Raw genomic sequence first — 21310 nt, 5'->3', positions numbered from 1 at the left:
CTATCATACTAAATATGTCCTCTTCTGTCTGAGTTACAAACATCCATCATTATCCTATTTTTCATCTAAGAATTTTATTTAAAAAATTAAAGATTAACAATTGAATTTTATGAAATCACATTACATATTTACCTTTTATCTTTTGTTGATTCAAACACAAACACATGGTCTACATGGTCATACTAGTGGTTATACATACTACAAGTTGAAGTATGAGTGGGTTTGAGTTACTCGCCCTCGGCAGCTGGCTAACAAAGTGTAGTCAACAGATGGACATCTGTCACTGTGTTGGATGGGTCTGCCACGACAGTTAGACCGGCAGGCGGAGTTTTGAGTGACAGCCAGTTGCCTCTGACAGCAGGAAGAGTTGTTAACAATATCTAACCTGATTTCAGCCAAACCCTGACTCTGACTCTATCTTTTCAATTAAATCCAATTTTCCGTGCTCTTTATTCTTTTATTGACAGCAATCTTTCAAATACACACATTACTCTGACTTCAGCCTAACCCGACCCCTTACATGCTACATTTTCTAACCCTGTTCTTCTCTCCTCATTGTCTGTATATGCGTTGTTGAAATGTTCTTCCAGTTACTCCAAAATCACGAACTGAAAACATATATATATGGTAAAAACCTATTCTCAACTGAGAGTTAGTTATGACTAATTTAATTCCAAAATAGAAGAACGAACATGTGCTGCTATGATTCACCTAGCAATGTGTTCACAACAATTGTTTTGTTAGGTCATGGAGTGATTGCATTGAATTACGACACAAGTCGCATATATTTATATCAATGTGAATTATTCATGTGAGCGGAAAATGTTAGTTGTCCCGCATTTTTCGTCAATCCTTTTTTGTTTCTGCCATATTTAGAGAACTGAGAGTAGACTCTTGACTAACAGAGTTTCCTTCCCACTGAAGGTCAACTTCTTTTTAAAAGGGCTTGAGGTGGGAAGTCAGTGTGCCAGATTTATTGTGGCTCAGCTTGGCAGGACTGCTTCTCAGTCAGAGTTTATAAATTAGGGACTAAGGGAACGCTCAAGTATATTATGGCGTGTTTGGCTGTCACACTTGGCGTTATCATTCTGTGTGGATTCATCCAGCTCCCGGCAGCAAAGGATACCTGTGACCTCTATGCTGCTATTGGACAGAGTCTGACTTTGCCTTTTGTCTACAATGGACTGACAAACTTACATGTGCTGAGATGGACTCATAATAAAAAACTAATTTTCTACAGAGAGAAAGGCAAAGTGTCTGTCGGAAATTCATTGGTCATTTCTGCAACCGGATCTCCTCTCCTGAAGAACATCCAATCCTCAAGTGCAGGGACTTACGAAGCAACCGTGCTGCATTCCAATGGTACACTGGCTAAAACGTGGATTGGTGAGCTCTGCATAATGGACAAGGTATCAAAACCTCAAGTCACTTATACCTGTGACTCAAATGCTGTTAATCTAAATTGCTATGTAGCCGATCCTCAGGGTTTGGTGTTCTCATGGACACTCGATGAAAATACCTTAATAAGTGAAACAAAACAAAAACTGAGCATATCACTGGCACAGCTTTTAGGGCAGAGGAGCTTTACATGCAGTGTGGCAAACAAAGTCAGCAAGGAGAAGAGCAACACTGTTCGTCCAACTTGTAAAAGTCCAACTTTGCTTTGTTTTCCATCCAAAACTGTTGTGGCGGTGGCTGCAGGAGGAGCTGCTCTGATTTTGCTTTTAGTCATCATTATTATTGCATTATGTTGCTGCTACAAACGCAACAAAACAAGCCTCAAGGATAAAGGGGGGCTCAGGATGCTTTCTTTAAGCAAACGAGAGCCGGACTCCACCAGCCGAGTCTATGAGACCATGCACCCGACTGAGGACTACGAGACTGTTTCTCAGCCTGAAGCTCAGCCTGAAAACAAGCCTTCACAGCTATCCACAGCTGCTGAAGGAGTACAACCTTCACCAGTGCCAAAGCCGAGGACGAAGAGCCCCCAGACACCAAATGTCTGAATGAGGAACTAAGAACCGGATAAAGAAGAGGAACAAAGACAAAAAGACACATTTAAGCTTGAAAAAATGCAACTGCGACAAAGCGAAGAAAAACACATTTTAAAATGGCATCAACAGAATTAATCATGACAGCAACTTTAAATGTGATTTTATGGCTTATCTATGTTGAAGTTTTGTGGTTAATGTTCAAAATTTAGGAGTTATTGTGGCAGCGTTAAGAGTTGTTCATATTACGATATAAGAAACGGTTGGCGTTAATGTTACATATGTGCTTATCTGTTGTATTATGGATTATTGAGCTAATGTACGTCTGTTTTATAAATTGAGCAATGCCCAGTGAACAAATGTGAAAAATAATAGATTACAAAATAGAAAATTTGTGTAATATTAGATTAAAGGGTAAGGCTGACACAATCTAGTACCTGTTAAACACAACACAGTTGGGGACAAATTTCAGCTGGGAATTAATCTACATTTGGTGCTATAGCAGTTATTTATAGCATGAGGATGTGAGAGAGGCTGACTCTTCATGATAATGAAGGAACATGTGACAGTGTGGCTGACTGGTGTGCTTTATAGTTTTGGGACATTAATGGTGATATATGGCACAGAAAAGTTATATTAGGCTTTGGAGACACAAAGAATACTTGTTTATACTTAAAAAAAATCTTTTAAAGAAAAGTTTAGTTGACAATAATAGAAATATCAAATATTGCTGAACATTGCTTTTTTTTTTTAGTTTTGTTTTTTTAAATATTAATTTGTATGTCATAAAAAATATTGTGTCACAATGAAAAAAAATTGTGAAATTTTGATGTCTTCTGTCTGAGTCACAGATATTCATCATCATCTTATTCTTCGTGTAAGCATTTTATTGGATTAAGCAGCTCAGCTGATAATTGCATTCACTTTACGTGGCGTTACGTGGAGTTTTATGTAATCACACTGTATGTTTACATATATCTGGTTTGAAATAAAGTTGTCAAAGATAATCTTTCATCTCATATTTGTGTGGAAAACTACATTAAAAAACTACAAACACAGCTCTTTGTTAAAGCTTCTTACATGTCAGCATTCTTGCACTTATTAAAATTTGCTTGCTTGCAAGAAGTTATTAAAGGGGAAAAAAAATCAATAGAGGAACGGATTAGCTAAGGCAAATATCTATTATCTCCAATGGGTAAATGGTAATCCACACATGAAAGTGTTTGCTGTCTCGCCTAATGCTGTGTGACAGCCACATAATGGAATCCCCCTGAGCGTCATCGCCTAAAACTTACAGGCCAATGTCATCTTTTGTCAGTCCCCACTCCACTCCTGCTCTCTTTACATGGCTGAAATTTCAGTCCAGCCGGCAGGGATTTGGCAGTAAAGCTGGTATCTGCTCCTGGAACAATGCCATTTGTCTTTCTTGAGAAACACTGAGACTCGGCTGGCAACGCGCCTCGTCACTTCCCCTCACCAGCTAAAAATGTGCACCGTATACATAGACAGACAGAGGCAGGCATGCACATACATAGACATACCATATTCTCATGTACAGTACACTTACACACACACAGGACATTATACGGCATAATGAAACACATCTCATATGCCTTTGCCAGATCTGCCCTGGAAATGGAAGGGAAATACTTCTGAAATGTGTTTAATCAGTGGCTCTTGGAGTCTAGAGGATATACCCTTTTGATCTTAGAGTGTGTGTGTCCAGGAAAAGGGTCAATTACCCGTGGAAAGTATTTATGCTCATGTCAGATAATTCGTATTACAGTTCTCTCGTTGTCACGGGTTGCCAAGTCTGGGGAAAGTACAAACCAAATCAGAAAATCAGAGGTCAGCCAGCGCCGTGGCCTTTTTCATCAGATTTGCCTGAAAATACAGAGATGATTATGACCTATTAGCATTCTTGAGCCAACGTAGCACTCTTTGACCTCAGTCTTTTTTCTTGAAACTTAAAGCAGTGACTTGGCTGAAGCCACGATCCTCCAATCAGACCCCAGTTTATTGAAAATGTGTGTACTTTTGAAAATGAAACAGAGATAGAATGACTTTAAAACCCTTTAAAAGTCATTTAATGTGGAAAACGAGTGGAAAGCTTAGGTTGTGGTCTTGTTGAACACATCATTGCGTTTATTAAAATGGTGTTAAATCCCTTTTTAAATGCCCCACAAGAATCAAATTCACAGTATCTGTCAACGCACCGCTCCTATTTATTTGCTCTCCTCCATCTGTCCACCTCACACTTTGTTTCACACACTTTTTTTTCACACCACATATGCAATTTGTGGACTGGCTGTGGCTCAGTCTGTGGCTGTCTGCAACACACCAAATCAATTTCACAAACTGAGGCTGAGCTGATTTTTAATGGAGGCAGAATACTTTCCAGACCTCAGCATGATTTAGCACCTCACAGACTTTGGATGTCTGAAGACAAGGCAACGCTCAGTGAGCTGGAGCTTTTTAACATCTCACGACTCCAATATGGCTTGTTAATAGATTGTATCAAAGCATTTAGTAGCAAGTAAATGCAGCATCACAAGCCGAAATATAACTTCCAAAAGCAACTGTTTTTTTGAGAGGCCAAACAATCGTTGAACCTGCAATAATTAATCTTCTCTTGTGGCCACTCGTGGACAGCAGGAACAAGCTGTGAACAGTGACATGCCGTCACCTTTCGAGTTGATATGGTGAACTTCCAGCAGTTACAGAGCAACATTATCGTTGGCAACATTGGAATTGTGTTTCTGTCCACCTCACAAATGTAGGTCTCACTCTCTAACTCTGTTTTTGGCTCCCACAATGTTCACCAGCGTTTTCCTGTCTCTAACCAGCCTACTAGTTGGTGATAAGCAGATAGTCTGTGATGGGCTTTTATGGGCACTAAAAATAGAGATCATGAAAGTTGAGGGTTCACTGAAACAGTAAGGTTGCAGGCTAAAAAAATGAGTTAAATTGTATCGGCGTGGCATCATCCCAAAGTTAAGTCTGTAGGGGCCAAGCAGGTACATGTGGGCAAGCCCGGTGGGGAAAACACTAATGCACATGTGCAGTAGCTAGTATGCCAAAGCTTGAAAAGCTTGTGTGCCAGGCATGCAGTTTTAATTCAAGTGAGTGAGTGCCATCTTTAAGTCTGGTATCCAATTTCTACAATACACCCATAAGTGCAACCTGGTTTCATTTAACAATGTCTAAATGTACTCAATAAATACTTACCTTAGAGGCTAAGTTTGAACTTAGCGGGTTCAAGCGCCTCCTATCTATACTATATGAAATGGTTTGGTTATTAATTCAGCGCTGCTTCGCCAAAGAATAATATGCACAAACCACATTACAACTTGGCAGAGCTGCAGCGGGTTGATAGTTCATGCGACCTTACAGTAAGTCTTTAAAATAAATAAGTTCCAGGAAAGGAAATAAAAATTGAAGAGAGATGTGCTGTAGAAGGGGTTTTCCAGTGTCTTCATCACTGGTATAGACACATGGAATCATTGGTGATTAAAGCCAGGACTCCCCAGCTAGAGGACCCTTTGGTACAGTCCTAAAAGAGCCTGAAAAGTATTACACGTTGCTTGTGTTAATTGTGCACAGGCTGAGTATCCTCATTGGAAAGGAGGTCACCTGACATTTCAGATGAAATAAAGTATAAACCAAAAAGCTTGTATGACAACACATCCTGTCCTTTGAAAGTTTGACTGTTGTGTGTGCTTCTTTGTCATGGTTACACAAGGACAGCTTGTTGAATCTCTGTTTATAAAAGGATTCTTTTTTTTTTTTACCGGATTTCCTTAGCAGACTAGTTTCTCAGTTTGTTCCTCGCACTCTTGCCAAATACTCCATAGTTGTCTACTTTGACATAGTAGAAGAGACTCCTGCAGAGGTTGATTCCATGTAAACCCATGACAAATAGGCTTCCAGCATGTCTCTGATCTACAGCCTAAAAAAATCACAATTTTCTTCATGGATGACTTAAAGTTGCAGAGAGCACATGTTTTTAACAAGGCGTTGGAAGGAAAATGGGAAAGGGTATATAATCCCTTGAAAGGTTTGACATGTTTTTGGATTAATTTATGCTCAGGCCTTACTAATGTCTGCACTTTTAAAACAATGGTTCATTAAAATAGAGTTCATGAGTTTACTGGGGTCACGGAGGAGATATCTGGCTACCGCCTCCCCTTTCTGAGGGGCAAATTCCCAATTATCACCTTAAAACCAACTTTGTAATGAGAAATAGCTGGCTGACTCTCAAATTTGGCATCTGCAGTGGTTAGGAATGCGTGTATAAATCACTTTGATACCATATCATATATCCATGACATGAGATACGGGGGTCACACAGGAAGAAGAGATGGACTGAATCAATGTTTCAGACTGTAATTGACAGCGAGTAGAACAAATATTCCCATAATTTCATTCTAATGCCTCTGCAGCTGCTCCGAGCCAAAGAGGCTGGTGTGCGAGAAGAGAAAAGGCTGGGAAAACAGCCCTTTGTCAAACACAGACTGACAGACAGGAGCGCTGCTGCCATTTGTATCCAGTGAAGGAATGCGACAGAACCAAGGTCTACAGACACGATACAGAACATCACGGCTCTCGGCATATACTTTAAAAATAGTTCAGTGGAGCAAAGAACTGCTGTAATGCGGTTTATTGCGTAGTCACTGGTTAAAAAAACAATAGATTTCGGGATTCTTTTTCTGTTTTTATTATTCCTTACATCAGTAAAATAATAGCCGTTTTTGTCAACATGAGAAAAAGGAGAACCTCCTTCCCTCAAACCACGAGTTCCACATTTCAGGATGTGAATCACCACAGAGCGCGTGTAGCTCACAACATATTTTTGGTGGCAGGAACAGCTCTCTGCCAAGTGAGAAATCTGACATGCGTTGCCAAATAGAAAAGTGAATATACTGTATCTTTTAGATATTAATGCAAACAACCAAGCTCCTTTAAGTCTAAATCATCTAAATCCTGCTCGTCTTACATTCCCAAGTGCATAATGAAATCATCTTAAACTCTATAGAAGCAATTCTCTTCATAACTTCTCTAATCCTATTCGTTTTGGTTTTATGAGCATGCGGCAACTCGAAACTGTCTGTTGCTGTTAGGTGCACATTTCTTATCATTTTGTACAAATCTAAAAATGTGATTCTGCAGTCGTTCTCAGTTACAGCCAGAATGGAAACCAGCTGGATAAACACATTTAAAACTGAATCATTATCCTTTATAATGCAGCCAGTCTTGTGTCTATACTTTTCCTTACATTAGAGTTTACTAATCCAATTCTATTAGAACAACCTTTGTTTAGATCATGTGATATGTTTACCTGTATTTACTCGGCTTTGCTGTCCATGTTTTTAGCCGTATGCCTCTTTTTTTTATCTTTCTAAATAAACTGGAAATGTGACAGCAACTTGTGTGAGATGTCTGCAGTGGTTAAATGATGCCGTTTAATCTCCTCTGTTGTTATCCCTAACCAGGTGTATCTCACAGCTTGTTGTCATCTTTGGGCGCTGATACGAATTCCAGGTGAAGCTCGGATTTAGGGGATGAGCCTGAACAAACATTCCAGGAGAATCAGCTGTAGACAAAAGAATGAGGGTAAACTCCAGTGCACGAATGCTATGAAGCTGGCCTATCATTTCCACTACAAACACAGCTCTGTAATAAAAATGCTTCTATCAGCCAAATTACCCATCCATGGTCTTGCACCTGATATAAATCAGATGGAAGAAAAATTCCACCTCTTGCTCTAATAAGCATCTTCTGTGCACAGACTCAACATCCATGCAAAGATCAAACATTTCTGGGAGATATATTGCATGTGTGTGGCAACACAAAATTACAACTTGGCAAAAAAATAAATAAAAATACATACATGCCACAGCTTATGATGTGCATTTTGCACAATTAGACTTTTTGATTTGACATGTTGAGCAAAGGCATTTAAGATGATTCTCCCAGATATGTATAATACCTTTAGAGGAACACCCAGAAGAGATAATTTGGATAGTTTGAAGCCTTTGTCTTGGTCTCTGGGCCTATCTCCTCTCAGAGAAAAGGATCCCTTTAAGCCTTATTGTGTGTGTGGATTCATGCAGGGATAATAGCACGTCAGTGAAGGGCCATACAACAATAGTTCAAGATGAGAGAGGCGTAAAGGTGCGACAGAGGGCTAACAACACAAGGTTTTTGCTTTGGCTATGCCGTGCCTATCTATCTAAGCATTAACACAGCACTCCAATGGTCTCTCTGTGTGGCCTTGGTTTCTTCAAATATCTTTGAAAGGTACTCTGCTCTTTGCAGTGACCTCGTACAGGAAAATTGCCTTGAAAAGTACTTTATCAACAAAATAGATAAGAGCTTTGGAGGGGGGGGGATGTGTTTGCAGTTTATTTATTGCTGCCATGGAGACAAACCGGTTGAGTGAATTGCCCAGACAAAAGTAAACACACAAATTCAAGTTAATCAAGGCAAACAGCAGACATTAAAATATCTCTAAAAGAGAGGTTAAAGATTAAATTGCTACATGAGACACATGCAATTTGCAATTAACCTTTCATATTCATAAACGCAGCAACAACAGGTACAAAGTATGAGCCGTTTATAACAAGTTATAATCAAAGAAAGGAAGAAAAAACACATTGATATATCAGAATAACACATATTATACACTACTATAAGATTGGTGGCTTCATCTACAAATCAGTATGCAAGGGTTAATATTATATCAAGCATGATCGTCTAATTAGAAGAAATCTAATCGCGTGTCTAACAAGTCTTCTGGGCCAATTAATATGAGTCGAAGCTTGACCTTATGGCAGCAGACAGACAGGCTGATCAACGTGGCCACTGATGCTTCACTTTGTGCCAGTAAATGTGTCACAAGCAGCTGGGTAGTACGTTGCTGAGCTGTGGTACCATATGGACTGCTAAAACTGAATAAAAAAAAAATCCCGCTGCCATCATGGCACGTAAAGCGCTCATGAATCTTTCTTACGGGGGCATGTTATATTTCATTCAACGTTGTCTGTGATGCCCATATGCAAAATGGGAACAATGCTAAAGGGTTAAGGCATGAGGCTTGAATTTGAGGTTGCTTTGAAGGCAATACAGGGAAACTTCAGCACAGAACGTGGTTACATAGTTCATTTTTTGGAGTGCCAGCAGAAAGATGATGGATCAGGAGTATTCTGATGTGAATGTTAAGAATACAGCCACCGTTTTGATTTACTCCCGGCTTAGAGAACGCATTTGTCCCAGCAGACAGAGTCTGACCTCAAGAATATTGTTTTGTTTCTTTAAAGACATTCCAGATCAATCCTGCCTGCCGAAGAACATTAGCTCACAAGGACAACAATGCTAATGCAGTTGTTGCAAGACAGCCAATTACACTCGAGTGCAGCCAGAAGCAACAGTATACAATATGTGAGCTTCAGTTATCGGTGCAAACTCTGACCCAGGAGGACGTTGTCTTCCCTGTACTGCCGAACAGGAAAGGTTAACATTGGGCAATCAAAGTCACGTTATCTAAAGAAAAATAAGAAATACATTGTCAAGATTCCTGTTAAGTTATTGTATCACTCCTCATGCGACTACAGGTGTGACGAGAGCAATCGTCTATCTAGCTATCGTCTCACAATTTAGCCTCTGGGGCAATGGCCAGTGTTTCTAGGCTTCCATTGCAGCCACTGGAGTAGCCACTTGATGCTCAAGGATCATGAGGAAGACACATTGCTGCTATTCTCTATAAACAGATAGGTGCATATGGTCAACAGATTTTAAAACGGCCCAAATCTTGTCCATTGCCTACAGAATCTGCATTCATATGCAAATATATGTTTCTAGAGATGGCCTGCAGGGTTGATGATGCCACAGAGATTTGCTCTTAACCTGCTTACTCCAGATGTGAAATCAAAAGTGCAACAAAAGAAACTCAAATCAAAACAGACCCATGACACAAACAGAAAACAGAAGTTTCTTGGGCTACGTTCTCTTCAGAAACTACTCCTTCAGTCCTAAATGGATCCCTCTTGTCATCCAAAGCTCATCAGGTCTACTATCATATACTGTGATCATTGGAAGTGGAACAGACATGTGGATCAAGTTAGAGCCAGACTGCAGTTTGGAGTCTGAAAGAGCCTTGGTTGGACACTGATGGAGGCTCTGTGGGCTTCTTGTCTACGATAATTGACATGAGTGAAGAACCTCGTTCCAATGAGTCCCCAGAGCTGGAGCCTGTTCTTGATGTCCAGGTCCAACTGGACTTACCTGCTATCAGTGATGCAACGCTTAGAGAAGGAGAGACAAAATCTGCTTTAAACACAGAGACATGTAAAGCACAGGTGTGTATTTGTGTCCATCTAATCTAGACTCTTAAGGCAGCCCCTCTTCATTTTCAGTGCACTGTCTCTGTTACTCCTTCACTTAAGTTCTTAAAACAGTTATTCCTTACCTAAATCCTCCTCTCAAGGCTCAGTACAGACACTAAGTGAATGGCTAAAGAAGTACTTTGAATTAATATAAGTACAGTTTGAATATGCTCCATTATAAAATGAGAACATCCTCAGAAGGCAAATGGAGGCTGGAGTGTTTTGTTAGGGCCAATAGTGTGATAAAAGCTTTTCATTGGCTTTTGTACTGGTCTATTGAAGTGGCTTTGTCTGTGTTTGAGTAGCACTACACGAGACAGACTGTAATGAGCGCCCCTCTTACCACACTTATAGACTTGCTGTGTGTGTGTGTGTATGTGTGTGTGCTTCTAACACACACACAATCAAACAAATAGACGCAGAGATAGCCAGACACACACACACTGCACTGTTCAGACAGAGAGACATGCTCAACACAAGAGTGCAGCCCTTAGACTGGCTCTTAATTAGAGCAGGTAGACAGAGGGGTGGAGATGTTTTGAAGGGGGAAGTACACTGTTGGGGGTTTGAGGGCCCTTTTGAAGAATGAATATGAACACTTGGACAATAGTGGGGCTTTCTTGTGGGTTAAATACGATCACAACCCGCATGCAAAGAAAGAATGATTGATAATCACAACAGAAGTTATTTTCATTGAGTCCCGGTGATAGAGTGCGCAACCAAATATTTAAGTGTCTAGGAATTTCCCATTTTTCTTTGGTGCAGAGATTGTATCTTCCTATGACAGAGGAGGGCTAGTCTACATGTCTCTTGGGTGCAAGAAACCAGAACCTATTATTTAAAAAAAGTGGCTTCTGAGAGCAGAGGACTTTCAGAGAGAAGTGACTGATGTGAGTTAACCCTGTCAAATGTGGGGTTATGGATCAGCGCAAAACAGGACATAAATCACTTCCAAATGGTTTTACCTACCACTGTTAGATCAGACTGATACACTCTTTGCTCTCCCTGTTGCCTCTACAAATGTCCAGAATATCTCTTTATTACTCCACTATTTTAGGGGGTTTTATACTAGCAGTAAAATATCAGACATTAGTTTAGGGCACACTTGAGGACAACAGTGCCCCCCTTAGTTGAGACAAAGCAAGGACAGCATTTTTTTTTTTTTTGGCAGGAGGAAAATGTATCGCATTTGACAACAAAAGTATCTGTTTCAAATCACTGGACTCTGTTTATGTTGACATTGGTTTCACTTCCTTTATGTTAGGGGCTCACAGATATGCTGCCAAAAAAAGTCAGAGATATTGTACAATGTTAGACCTCTTATGAACAAGCTGTTCTGCAATAACTGAACTTCAATAGATTAATTTGGATCCTGGGGGGGTTAGATTGCACAAAAAAAAATCTGTCAACATCAATCACAGATGAACATCTGCTGTGTTTCTATTATAGCTGAAATCGCAAACAGATGTAATGCAATCATTTTCTGAAGCGGATTCCTGAAATCACAAGTTCAAATTCATATTTTTTTATGTAGTACTCGTAAAACTGGTAAAAATTTCCTGAAGGTATCATGGTGATAAAACAATGTAAAGTATTATTGTGGCGTTGTTTAAGAGGACTTGGAGTCCCTGAGACCATAAACAGAGCCAATGCTTCATGCTATTTAGTAACACTGTCAATGTTGTTGTCTTAAGTTTGATGCATCCCCTCTAGTCTGGTCCTCTGCAGCAAGAAAACAATTGAGTAAGGAAAAATGGACATAATCTATTCTGAGCTACCTTGACAAGAATTCCCTCATGACCGCTAACGTCTTTTTCATAAGCTTCGCAAACTTTTCCACTGAACACATGCGGCATGTCGCTTCTTTTTCGCACACAATATGAAAACCCCCCAAAATGATGAAGCCACAAGACAGAAAATATGGGATTTTTTTTTTGGTGGGGAGGATTTCAGGCTTATACGGCCTGTTGTCTGTGTCATCACATGACAGGGTGTGTGTGGGTGAGTAACCGGATTGTACTGTATATACCTCATAGGCCTCTTGTTAGTGTGAAATGCAGGCGCACAAAGGCGACATTCTGTTAAGAGGTTTAATATACCCTGGTGACGTGAGCCACAATGGCGCTTAAAAATCTGCAGAGAGCTTATTTGATTGGAGTGTTAAGTTGTTAAAAATAATTAGCTTCCCACCCACCCCACCCTCCTCTCCATCTCCTGTTATCCAGTGTCTTGCCTGCTAGTTTCAGACACAAAAGGCCGGCCACAGCTCACAGCTATAGCTATGTCTGGCCTTCGCTTCATTCATCTAACTATGCTGACATGGGGCAACATTTTCCAGGCTGCTTAACAGCCTACAGTTTTACAATGGGAAAGTATTTTCTGCTACGAAAACACTGCCACTGGTCATAATGTGTGCATTTCCTAAATGACTGTCAGCAGGCTTTTATGAGTGTTGTTCATTGTGAATACTACAGCTCTGTTTGTGCAACGAATAGACTACTTGAACCTCAATGGCCACAGAATGTGACTCAAAAGATATCTTGAGGTATTACTCATGAGCAAATATGAAAATCCTTCAGTGAATGTCTTCTGCTCACAGCTAGCCTTAATGTGTGATTCACGCCAGAGTCTCAAATTCATGGATCAAAACAATGCGAGTCAATTTTTCACCACGCCACATGTGCATGTGGTCTATTGGCACATACATGCAAGACCCCAGGGGGCCCAACACCAACCGCCCCCCACCCCCTTCATACCTCTTCCACTTGGACCAGGCCTCTCTCCGACAGCATACCACCCAGCCATGTACATGTGAATAGGTGGTCAGCTTTGGACTGAGGCTGCAGTCCACCACACATTGCATGCAGCTGTTACAAAATGGACACTAGACATGTAACGTAATACCTAATGTGACTTGTGAATTATGACCTCATTCAGTCTCAGCCAGTTAAAGTCAAAGCTGACAGGATTTCCTTCAAAAGCACTGGCAGCTAGGCTGACAGTACAGTCTATAATACCCGTGAGGCAGAGTGCCAACGGCTTCTACCCCCAAAACTACTGATAGGCCAGTTGGCAGGGGAGATAACTGTGTAATCGTGTGTGGTTTTCATGGATTTTGAAGCAGACATGGTGCATCAAAAGATGAAACTGATACCGTTCAAGGCCAATTGTTCCACTATAGGATGGATAGGTGGTGTGTTAGTGAAGGAAGATTTGAGCTTGCTTACAACAACGTCCTCCTACTGCAACAACTCTCACTGTGAAAACTGTTTTGCGAACAGCTGAGCTTGGAAGCCCGATGGTTCTGTAGGAAAAAAAATCTGACAAAACTGGACCTGATATCCAATCACCAGATTACTTCAATGAATGAAATTACCTACAGAACACACACAGAACTCACACATGACAGTATGTGTATGCAGACTAATGAACAGCTGCAAGTTTCTACCAACACACAACAGGACGTCACAAACACCACAAAGGCAGAGACAGCCGAGTCGACACAAAGTTGATGTTGCATGAGCCTCTATGGGAAAGCATGGAAGTAATTCAGCCAGTGGTTGTGTGATGCTTTACCACCATCTACTGGTCAGTAACAAAGATGCATTGCAATGTTTACAGAAAACGTACTGCATTAGATTGATGATGTGTTAGATTATAAACTGCAATAAAGAGATAAACCTGATTACAAGTATATTCGCTTTTAGAGGCATTTTATGCAAGTCAACAAATCTATTTACTCACAAATCAAGTCTTTTCCTGCATATTGAAGATTCACCCTGAGTCTTTATACAAAAAACACATTTTGACATGATTGTAGAAGAAGAAGTGTAAATAATACAGTTATTGATAGATGAATTCCATTCAGCTGACATGAATCATTGGGGCACCTGAATGCAGCATTAGTAATATGTGTGCTTTTCCTACAGCGACAAGTCTTCATGCTCCAAATCTAACAACATCCATCCAGACGGGGTACACTCTGGACAGGTTGCCATAGAGACAAACAACCATTTACAACTATGGGCAATTTAGAGTCACCAATTAACTTATGAGAACATGCAAACTCCACACAGAAAGGCCCCAATTAGGGTTCGAATCAGGAACCTTCTTGATGTGAGGCTAACCACTGCACCGCAATCCTGCCCTGTACGCGAATAAAATAACAGTTGGGATGAAAGTACATACAAATGTTTCAGGCTTTTTAATCACTGTTCAATAGGTTCATCAGTCAACATTACGTTCCAGAAGACAACTCAATGAAGACCGTTGCTGTTATTGTGCTAATTGTTGATGTTCTGCAAGCAGCAGATACTCTTTCCTGCTATATTCCTAAGTTCTTGATGGTGAGCTAATGGTGCCTAGAAGTAACTTCACTTGTTCTGTTATGTCTCAGAAAACCTATGTGCAACATCAAACTCAATGAGATCCAATAACAAAGATTGCAGATTACTAACCCTAACCCTAACCCTTCAGTTGGCTAAAAGCAAATTAACAAACAAACTGACTAACTAAATAATCAACCTAAAATGACCTACTCAAACAAACTGCTACTTGAAGGAAGGAGAGCACACAGAAGCTGGACAGCAGGCAGGTTCCTGGTTTGAACCTCGGCTGGGGCCTTTCTGTGTGGAGTTTGCATATTCTCCCCTGTCTGCGTGGGTTCTCTCTGAGTACTCCGGCTTCCTCCCACAGTCAAAAGGTAAATTGGTGACTCTAAATTGGCCGTATGTGTGAATGTGAGTGTGAATAGTTGTTTGTCTCTATGTGCCCAGACAGCTGGGATAGGATGGATGTTTCCAACAGGGGCAGAGATTGTAAGATCTTATTTGATCCAGTAGGGGTCACTGTTTGCTCAGTTTAAGGGTAGAAATTTCTTGGGTAACTAGTTAGATGGAACATAATTCACCTGAAATATCCCTTTTAAAGTAGTGAGATGTGCTCAATATTCATCAGTTAGACCTGTCAAAAATATCTGTAGTTCACTTAAATTTTGTGAAACCACCTGAAGCTTTATCTGGATACAGGTTACAGCTGCAGATTGTACTGGAAGGCCTACGCTGTTGCTTTAAAGCAGACATGGTAAACATCAACCATTAGTGTTTTTTATGAGGATTCTCTGTGCAGGTTTGTGTTTTTTTGTTGTTTTTTTGCCTCAGTCATTAAAGATGTCTGGTTTATGCTCACAGCAAGCAAGCCAGGCAAGATTTTTTCCTAACTTGTCCATAGCCTGGAGAGTCTATATGTTTCACTGGAAAACTGCTTTTGAGGGGAGTTGTTGTCGTGCTTCGGGACTCCTCCAAATCCTTAGATTAGATTTTAGGAAACAAGGCAGGCTTCTGGCAAGAAATCAAAGCGGTCCTTGAGGGACCAAAGTATCTGTTTTCATTTAATGTAAAAAGCTATCTCTGTGCAATGAGCCCTAGAAAAGTGATTGTGTATATAAACAGTTTGCCTTTAACTGAAGCACCTTTTATTATCGAGTCATTTTGGTGACATAATTCCTCAAAAATGGTGCGTTCCACCTCTTGGTAAAGTTTTCAGAGCTTGGGAACTTACCTCATTCTTTGATTTGAGTTAACATTGCGATGAGTCATCGCACAGTTGACATCCTCAGCTGTTTCCAGAACCCAGGAGTATGTGCACTTCAGTGAGAAATGGATTTAAAGGTATTTGCTCTGTTTATGTGTCTCTTAAGTGGAAGTGAACTTTAGAAAGTCATGTTGTGGAAATGCAACCTGCACCACTAAGTGAATCCACATGGCCTCTTTGTAGTGTAGAGAAATGGCGATAACAAAGATTTGAGTCTTTACGGAAAAAATATTGTTTTAAGACATTTTTATTGTGTGTGTGGATGTGTGTGTCTCCTCCCATTTAAGAATGCATTTTTCCTTACGTCACTCGCATGTTTGACCTTCGCTGTGCAGAATGATGTATGTGCGGAGTTTGACACTAAATGCAGCTTTTTTCATGAGCCAAAGGGGGAAATTTTCTCTGCGGTTATCTATGAGTATGCTTATAGTTTAAGACGTGCCCATACGAGCATGATTTTATGACATCATAACTGGTTTGGAAGCCAGTTGTAATCCGAGACCCAAATTACATACGTGTGTTGTCTCCCGTGAGAGAAACATATCTAAATTCAAAAATATTTCTATATTTTTTAAAACACACTTGAGGGGAACAACAGCCATGATAGCAGCTCTGCAAGGCTGTACTTATGTCACTGGACGATGAATCTGTGACGTTACCAACAGGTTTCTAAAGAGCCATTTCGAGGCTCAGAGTGTTTCTTAAGCCGCCGCCATGTTGGCAGTCCTGACTCTTCTGTATCCCGGTTTATCTAAAAATCGGCAAACATGTGGATCATCGGTGGATTTGAGGCGAGCTGAATGAAGCCTGGGTGCTCAAAGAAACCAATTGTGATTGCACCTACATGTTAATAAAACAGCCACACTGTTAAATATGCATATCTTTAAACTAGAATATAATTTGCACAACTTTTGTATAACTAAGTTGTCATGAACAGGGAAATTAGCTATAGAGACCAAAACTGTGTTTTGCACCAGGCTGTAAACATGTTTATTTCTGCTGCAAAACTGTACATTTTAACATAGGGGCTTATGGAGATTGTTCTGTGGCCAGCCTCAAGTGGCCATTTGAGGAACTGCAGTTTTTGGATTGAGATATTTCACTCTTGACTAAAGGGGTTTACAGATAGGCTAACATTGTGATCCATAGAGCCATACCGCTAACTTAAAATGGATTCTCATGAAGCAACCATCAACATTTTAAATTATTTTTGTTAAATGTATACAATCAACTTGTGGGTCAGCTGAAAAGCATCTTTATTATTACTTATTTTTTTTACAGCGTTAGTATAGTAGCAAGACATACAGTATTGGTACAATTAGTAGTCAGCACCAGAATCAACTCATCATCATCATCACCATTCATATCTTTTATACAGGCTACATACATACTGTAGGTACATATGATTCTTAAAAACATCTTTGGATAAAGCATGGGAAACAAGAACACTCTATTCAGTACCAATGCCCATTCAATATTTAGCACAATTCAAGTATGAATATTAAAAATACACATATATCATAAGTTACAAATCTTAACGGTTATTACAAAACACACAACAGGATTACATTTCTACAAAATTTATGGCACATAGTGCATCAAGTATTCTTTAACTTTCTGATACAGACCTCATAGAACAATTGACCATCATAAAAATGAATAATGGCCAAAGGTTTTCTAGCTGCTCATTGACTTTATTTATTTTTTCAGGCATTCTTAAAATCAAAAGAAGCTGCACTGTCTGAGAAGAAAAAAAAAATCTGCATCTATCTTCTAACTTTGGTTAAAGCTTAACGTCAGAGTACCGGCATGTTAGGTTACTTGGTAGTTGTAGTAGTGGTCATAGTGAAAGTCATTTATGATGAGTTAAGCACTACTCAAAGGGCAGATTTCCTCAGTGCTTCACGTGATGTGGTTTATCTGGCAACCTTGCAGCTCGATTTTTGAACGAGATGACCATGACACGCATTATAGGCAGATCACCATCTGCTAAAGAGCCACAATCCAGTGTTTTTCTTCTCAAGATCCGAGGTATTTCCAGTATTTCAAAAGCACCATTCGAAAGATCCTCATTAACGGTTAGTGGTTATACACTACAAATAATAGCTAATACCTTTTTTTTTTTTTTTTTTAAGCAAAGCAGACAAAAGACAAAAACAAAACAAAACCATCAGACAGAACATATCTACAGTCATTACAGAATAAATATGGTCAAACATAAATATATTACAACACATATCTCAGTAGAGTATGGATGTTTGTGAGAGGTAGGGGTTGCAGGTACCTACAGTAGGCCCAATGGAGGGTGTGACGCGAGATCATCACACCTGATACTGTGTCACGGCGTAACAGATGAGAACTTGTGGCTGTGTGGCATGATTAAAGAAAAACACATCCTCGTGTTTAAAAAAAAAAAAAAAAAAAAAAGCCACCAAAAACGTTTATACTGTAATTAAACACCAAGAAATATACCTTCTATTTTCCTCACAGTGATATCCTGTCCTCACCTGACGTGAGTCAGTGGACTGTGCAGGTTTAAGTAGTTGTGTGAAATACCTGGCCGCAGGTGACAGCAGACAGGCTTTAGAAATACACAATATGAAAACAAAAATGATCAGTAGTTGTTCTAAAGGCTCCTCGTGTTCTCCTAAAGTTTGACCTCGGATGTAAGGCAGGTCTGGATGGATATCGTTAGTTAGTTGCAAAAATAGTTTAACATTTTGGGAAATTCACTTATTTTGGGTAGAGTTAGATGAGAAGATCATCACCGCTGTCATGTTTTGGATGGTAAATATGCAGTTAGTCAGCCAACAGCAACTTGGCGCAGCTTAGCAGAAAGACTGGAAACAGATTGAATAAAGGCCCTAAAGATGCTGCTGTTTGCCTGGCAACCTCTGAGTGACTCCAGGAAGTTAATGCCAAGAAGAAATCGAGAAACTGGCTGGCTCATAAACCTTTTTTTTGTGCAGATTAAACAAATGGGATAGAGCATGTCAGTAGTAGGAGTACTAACCGCTGGTCATAACTTCATATTTACTGCGCACATGTGAGTGATGTTGATCTTCTCATCGAACTCTCAACAAGAAAGTGAATAAGCGGAAATGTTGACCTATGTCTTTAAACTTATATAAGGCTAAGATGATGTCCAGTGTAGCCCATTTAGTAGTCGCACATAAATACTGTGTTTTGTATTACTTCTTCTAACGGCTTTCATAAAACAATAACACAACCCTCCCTCACATACTATTTCAGTGTGTGTCTGCAGTGCTTCTTTGTCACCAGAGGATTGCAACGATTATTAGATATGTACAGTATATTGATTGCATCGTGATCATTGATTGCAAGTCAGTTAGATAAGTGGTTATTAAATGCTTAGTGTAGCCATTTGACCTTTTTTTTTCTCACTTCACAGAATACCGGAAGAAAAAATGTGAGAATTTCTTTCTTGAACCGAGAGAATAATTGCTTTCTTATTGTTTTGAAGTATCGTATCCCTTTGTATGATGCTAAAAGATGCATAAGAAGTGATTGCAACACTATCAGCAAGCCAAAATAGCTGGCTCTCCTTCAATGATATCAGTAAGGATGAAGAACCCTAACAGTGGGCCTGTAGCACTGCACAGTACGTAGTGTCTTGTATGTTTTAGCTGCCTTTTGGGAACTGGGGATGTTACTGTAGGATGATTACTGTTAAATGCTCCTCCACCACACTCACAGGTGACTACGGGGTCCAACAAATCACGGTTATTGCATGTTCCTGGGCTACTGTCTTCCAGATAGATTTAGAGGTTTGGTCTCTGCATGCTCTCTCAGTGGACTTGAAGGAGTAGGCCGTTGTGAGCTTGGGGAATGCACTTCCCACAGAAACCACCGCAGCGGCCGTAGATTCTTGTTCCGTCCTACAGACAAAGACAAACGAGAGAGGAAAGAGTGGGCAAAGGGCAGCTCTTTATGCGGAAAATAGAAGCTTCATAAATGTCAGAGGGGATTCCTCTTGTGTGAATCAGACAGAAACACGGCATGGTAATTCAGATGACATTTCAGAGCAAACGATCTCACTTCATCGCCCAACATAAAGCAGTAAATTCACAGTTGTATGTATTCTGACATAATCCATTCCTAAAGAGCCAAATATAATCATACAAAAAGAGATTTATACAGTTTTTGATAGCTGCTTACCTCAGATCTGTGGACTTTGACAGAAACATAGTTGCCCTGAGATGTCCACTTGGTGGCCTCAGCCACTTTGAGGCCAGTGCCGATCAGATTAATGCTGAACTGGCCCTGAAAACACACATCAGACTGAGTCATTTCTGAGCAGGGAGCACAAACTACTACAGAGTGATAGACTTGTTGGAAGTTATTGCCTAGGTCGAGGGCATATACCCCGCAGAATTACTAAAATACATATGCCAGAAAAAATACACCATTAAACATTTCCACAATGTATTTCACCAACCTGTGGACACTTGGCTGCACTATAACAATCTCCCGCTGTAGCAAAGGGAACAGGTCGACCAAGGAGAGTCTGGGAAAACTGGAGGTCTGTGACTGGTAAACAGCAAAGATACAAATCTGGAGTCACAATGTGCAACAGCAGAAGTAAACATAGACGGAAGACAGCTGCTCTAAGGTAAATAACCACACGGGGCCTCAGCAATTACAGTTTATGCAACTACATTTCACTGCGGGGTTCAAGTCGCTTCACTGTCACATCAGCAGATGTTAAGACATTAAAAAGGGGATTTGAATTTAAATCCAGCAATTAATTTGCTCATCAACTCTGAAATATTACAATCCCCAATCAAATTAGTTCATTATAATAAAAAGTTTTACAACAAATAACCTTAACCACCCAGCCAAATTTGAATGATTAAAAATATTGACAAGTTTATGAAATTAGGGGTCAAAATCAGGTAAAAATTAGCAGTATTCTCAGCTCCAGGACTGTGAGGGCATGTCTGCGCTGAAGCCATGTGCTCAGGGTGGCCTCAGTGTGTCATCGAGCCACCCTTTAAGGACCGCCCACAAAATCCTTAAGTAAAAACTGGTGACATATTTCTCCACATTTCAGTAATATATCATTCAAAGTCTTTTCACATGTTTTCTGCAACTATTTTCCAACATATATAATGTATTTTAATCCAGATGAAAATGAGTGCAGGCTGTTGCTTTTAGCCCGTTTATCTTTTTGTCTCCTGGTCGGTCTGGTCATTTGGGGTGTGGATTAATTAGAGCACCTGTTTTTGTTTAGACATTTTTCAAATTTCTAAAAAATAAAAAATAAAATCTGCTTACCTCAGGCCTTTTCTCCACAATGTCAAACGTCTTGATGGGTCTGGG

General features: G+C 40.0%; 1 protein-coding gene across 2 annotated transcripts in view; it reads right to left on the bottom strand.

Annotated features, from left to right (window-relative positions):
• Positions 1-17236: 17236 nt before the first annotated feature.
• The window catches only part of LOC104933862 (A disintegrin and metalloproteinase with thrombospondin motifs 20), a 78959-nt gene continuing 74885 nt past the window's right edge, over positions 17237-21310 (bottom strand). For both annotated transcript variants that reach the window (XM_019272658.2, XM_010749396.3), the window contains exons 37-39: positions 20427-20518; positions 20147-20251; positions 17237-19866 (exon numbers count right to left, since the gene is read on the bottom strand). In XM_019272658.2, coding sequence (XP_019128203.2) covers positions 19777-19866; positions 20147-20251; positions 20427-20518 — 287 coding nt within the window. In that variant the 3' untranslated portion in view covers positions 17237-19776. The remainder of the gene's footprint in view (positions 19867-20146; positions 20252-20426; positions 20519-21310) is intronic.

This window comes from Larimichthys crocea, chromosome XXI (genome assembly GCF_000972845.2).
Source record: "Larimichthys crocea isolate SSNF chromosome XXI, L_crocea_2.0, whole genome shotgun sequence".
Classification (NCBI taxonomy): Eukaryota; Metazoa; Chordata; class Actinopteri; family Sciaenidae; genus Larimichthys; species Larimichthys crocea.
This window is presented reverse-complemented; position numbering and strand designations above follow the sequence as displayed.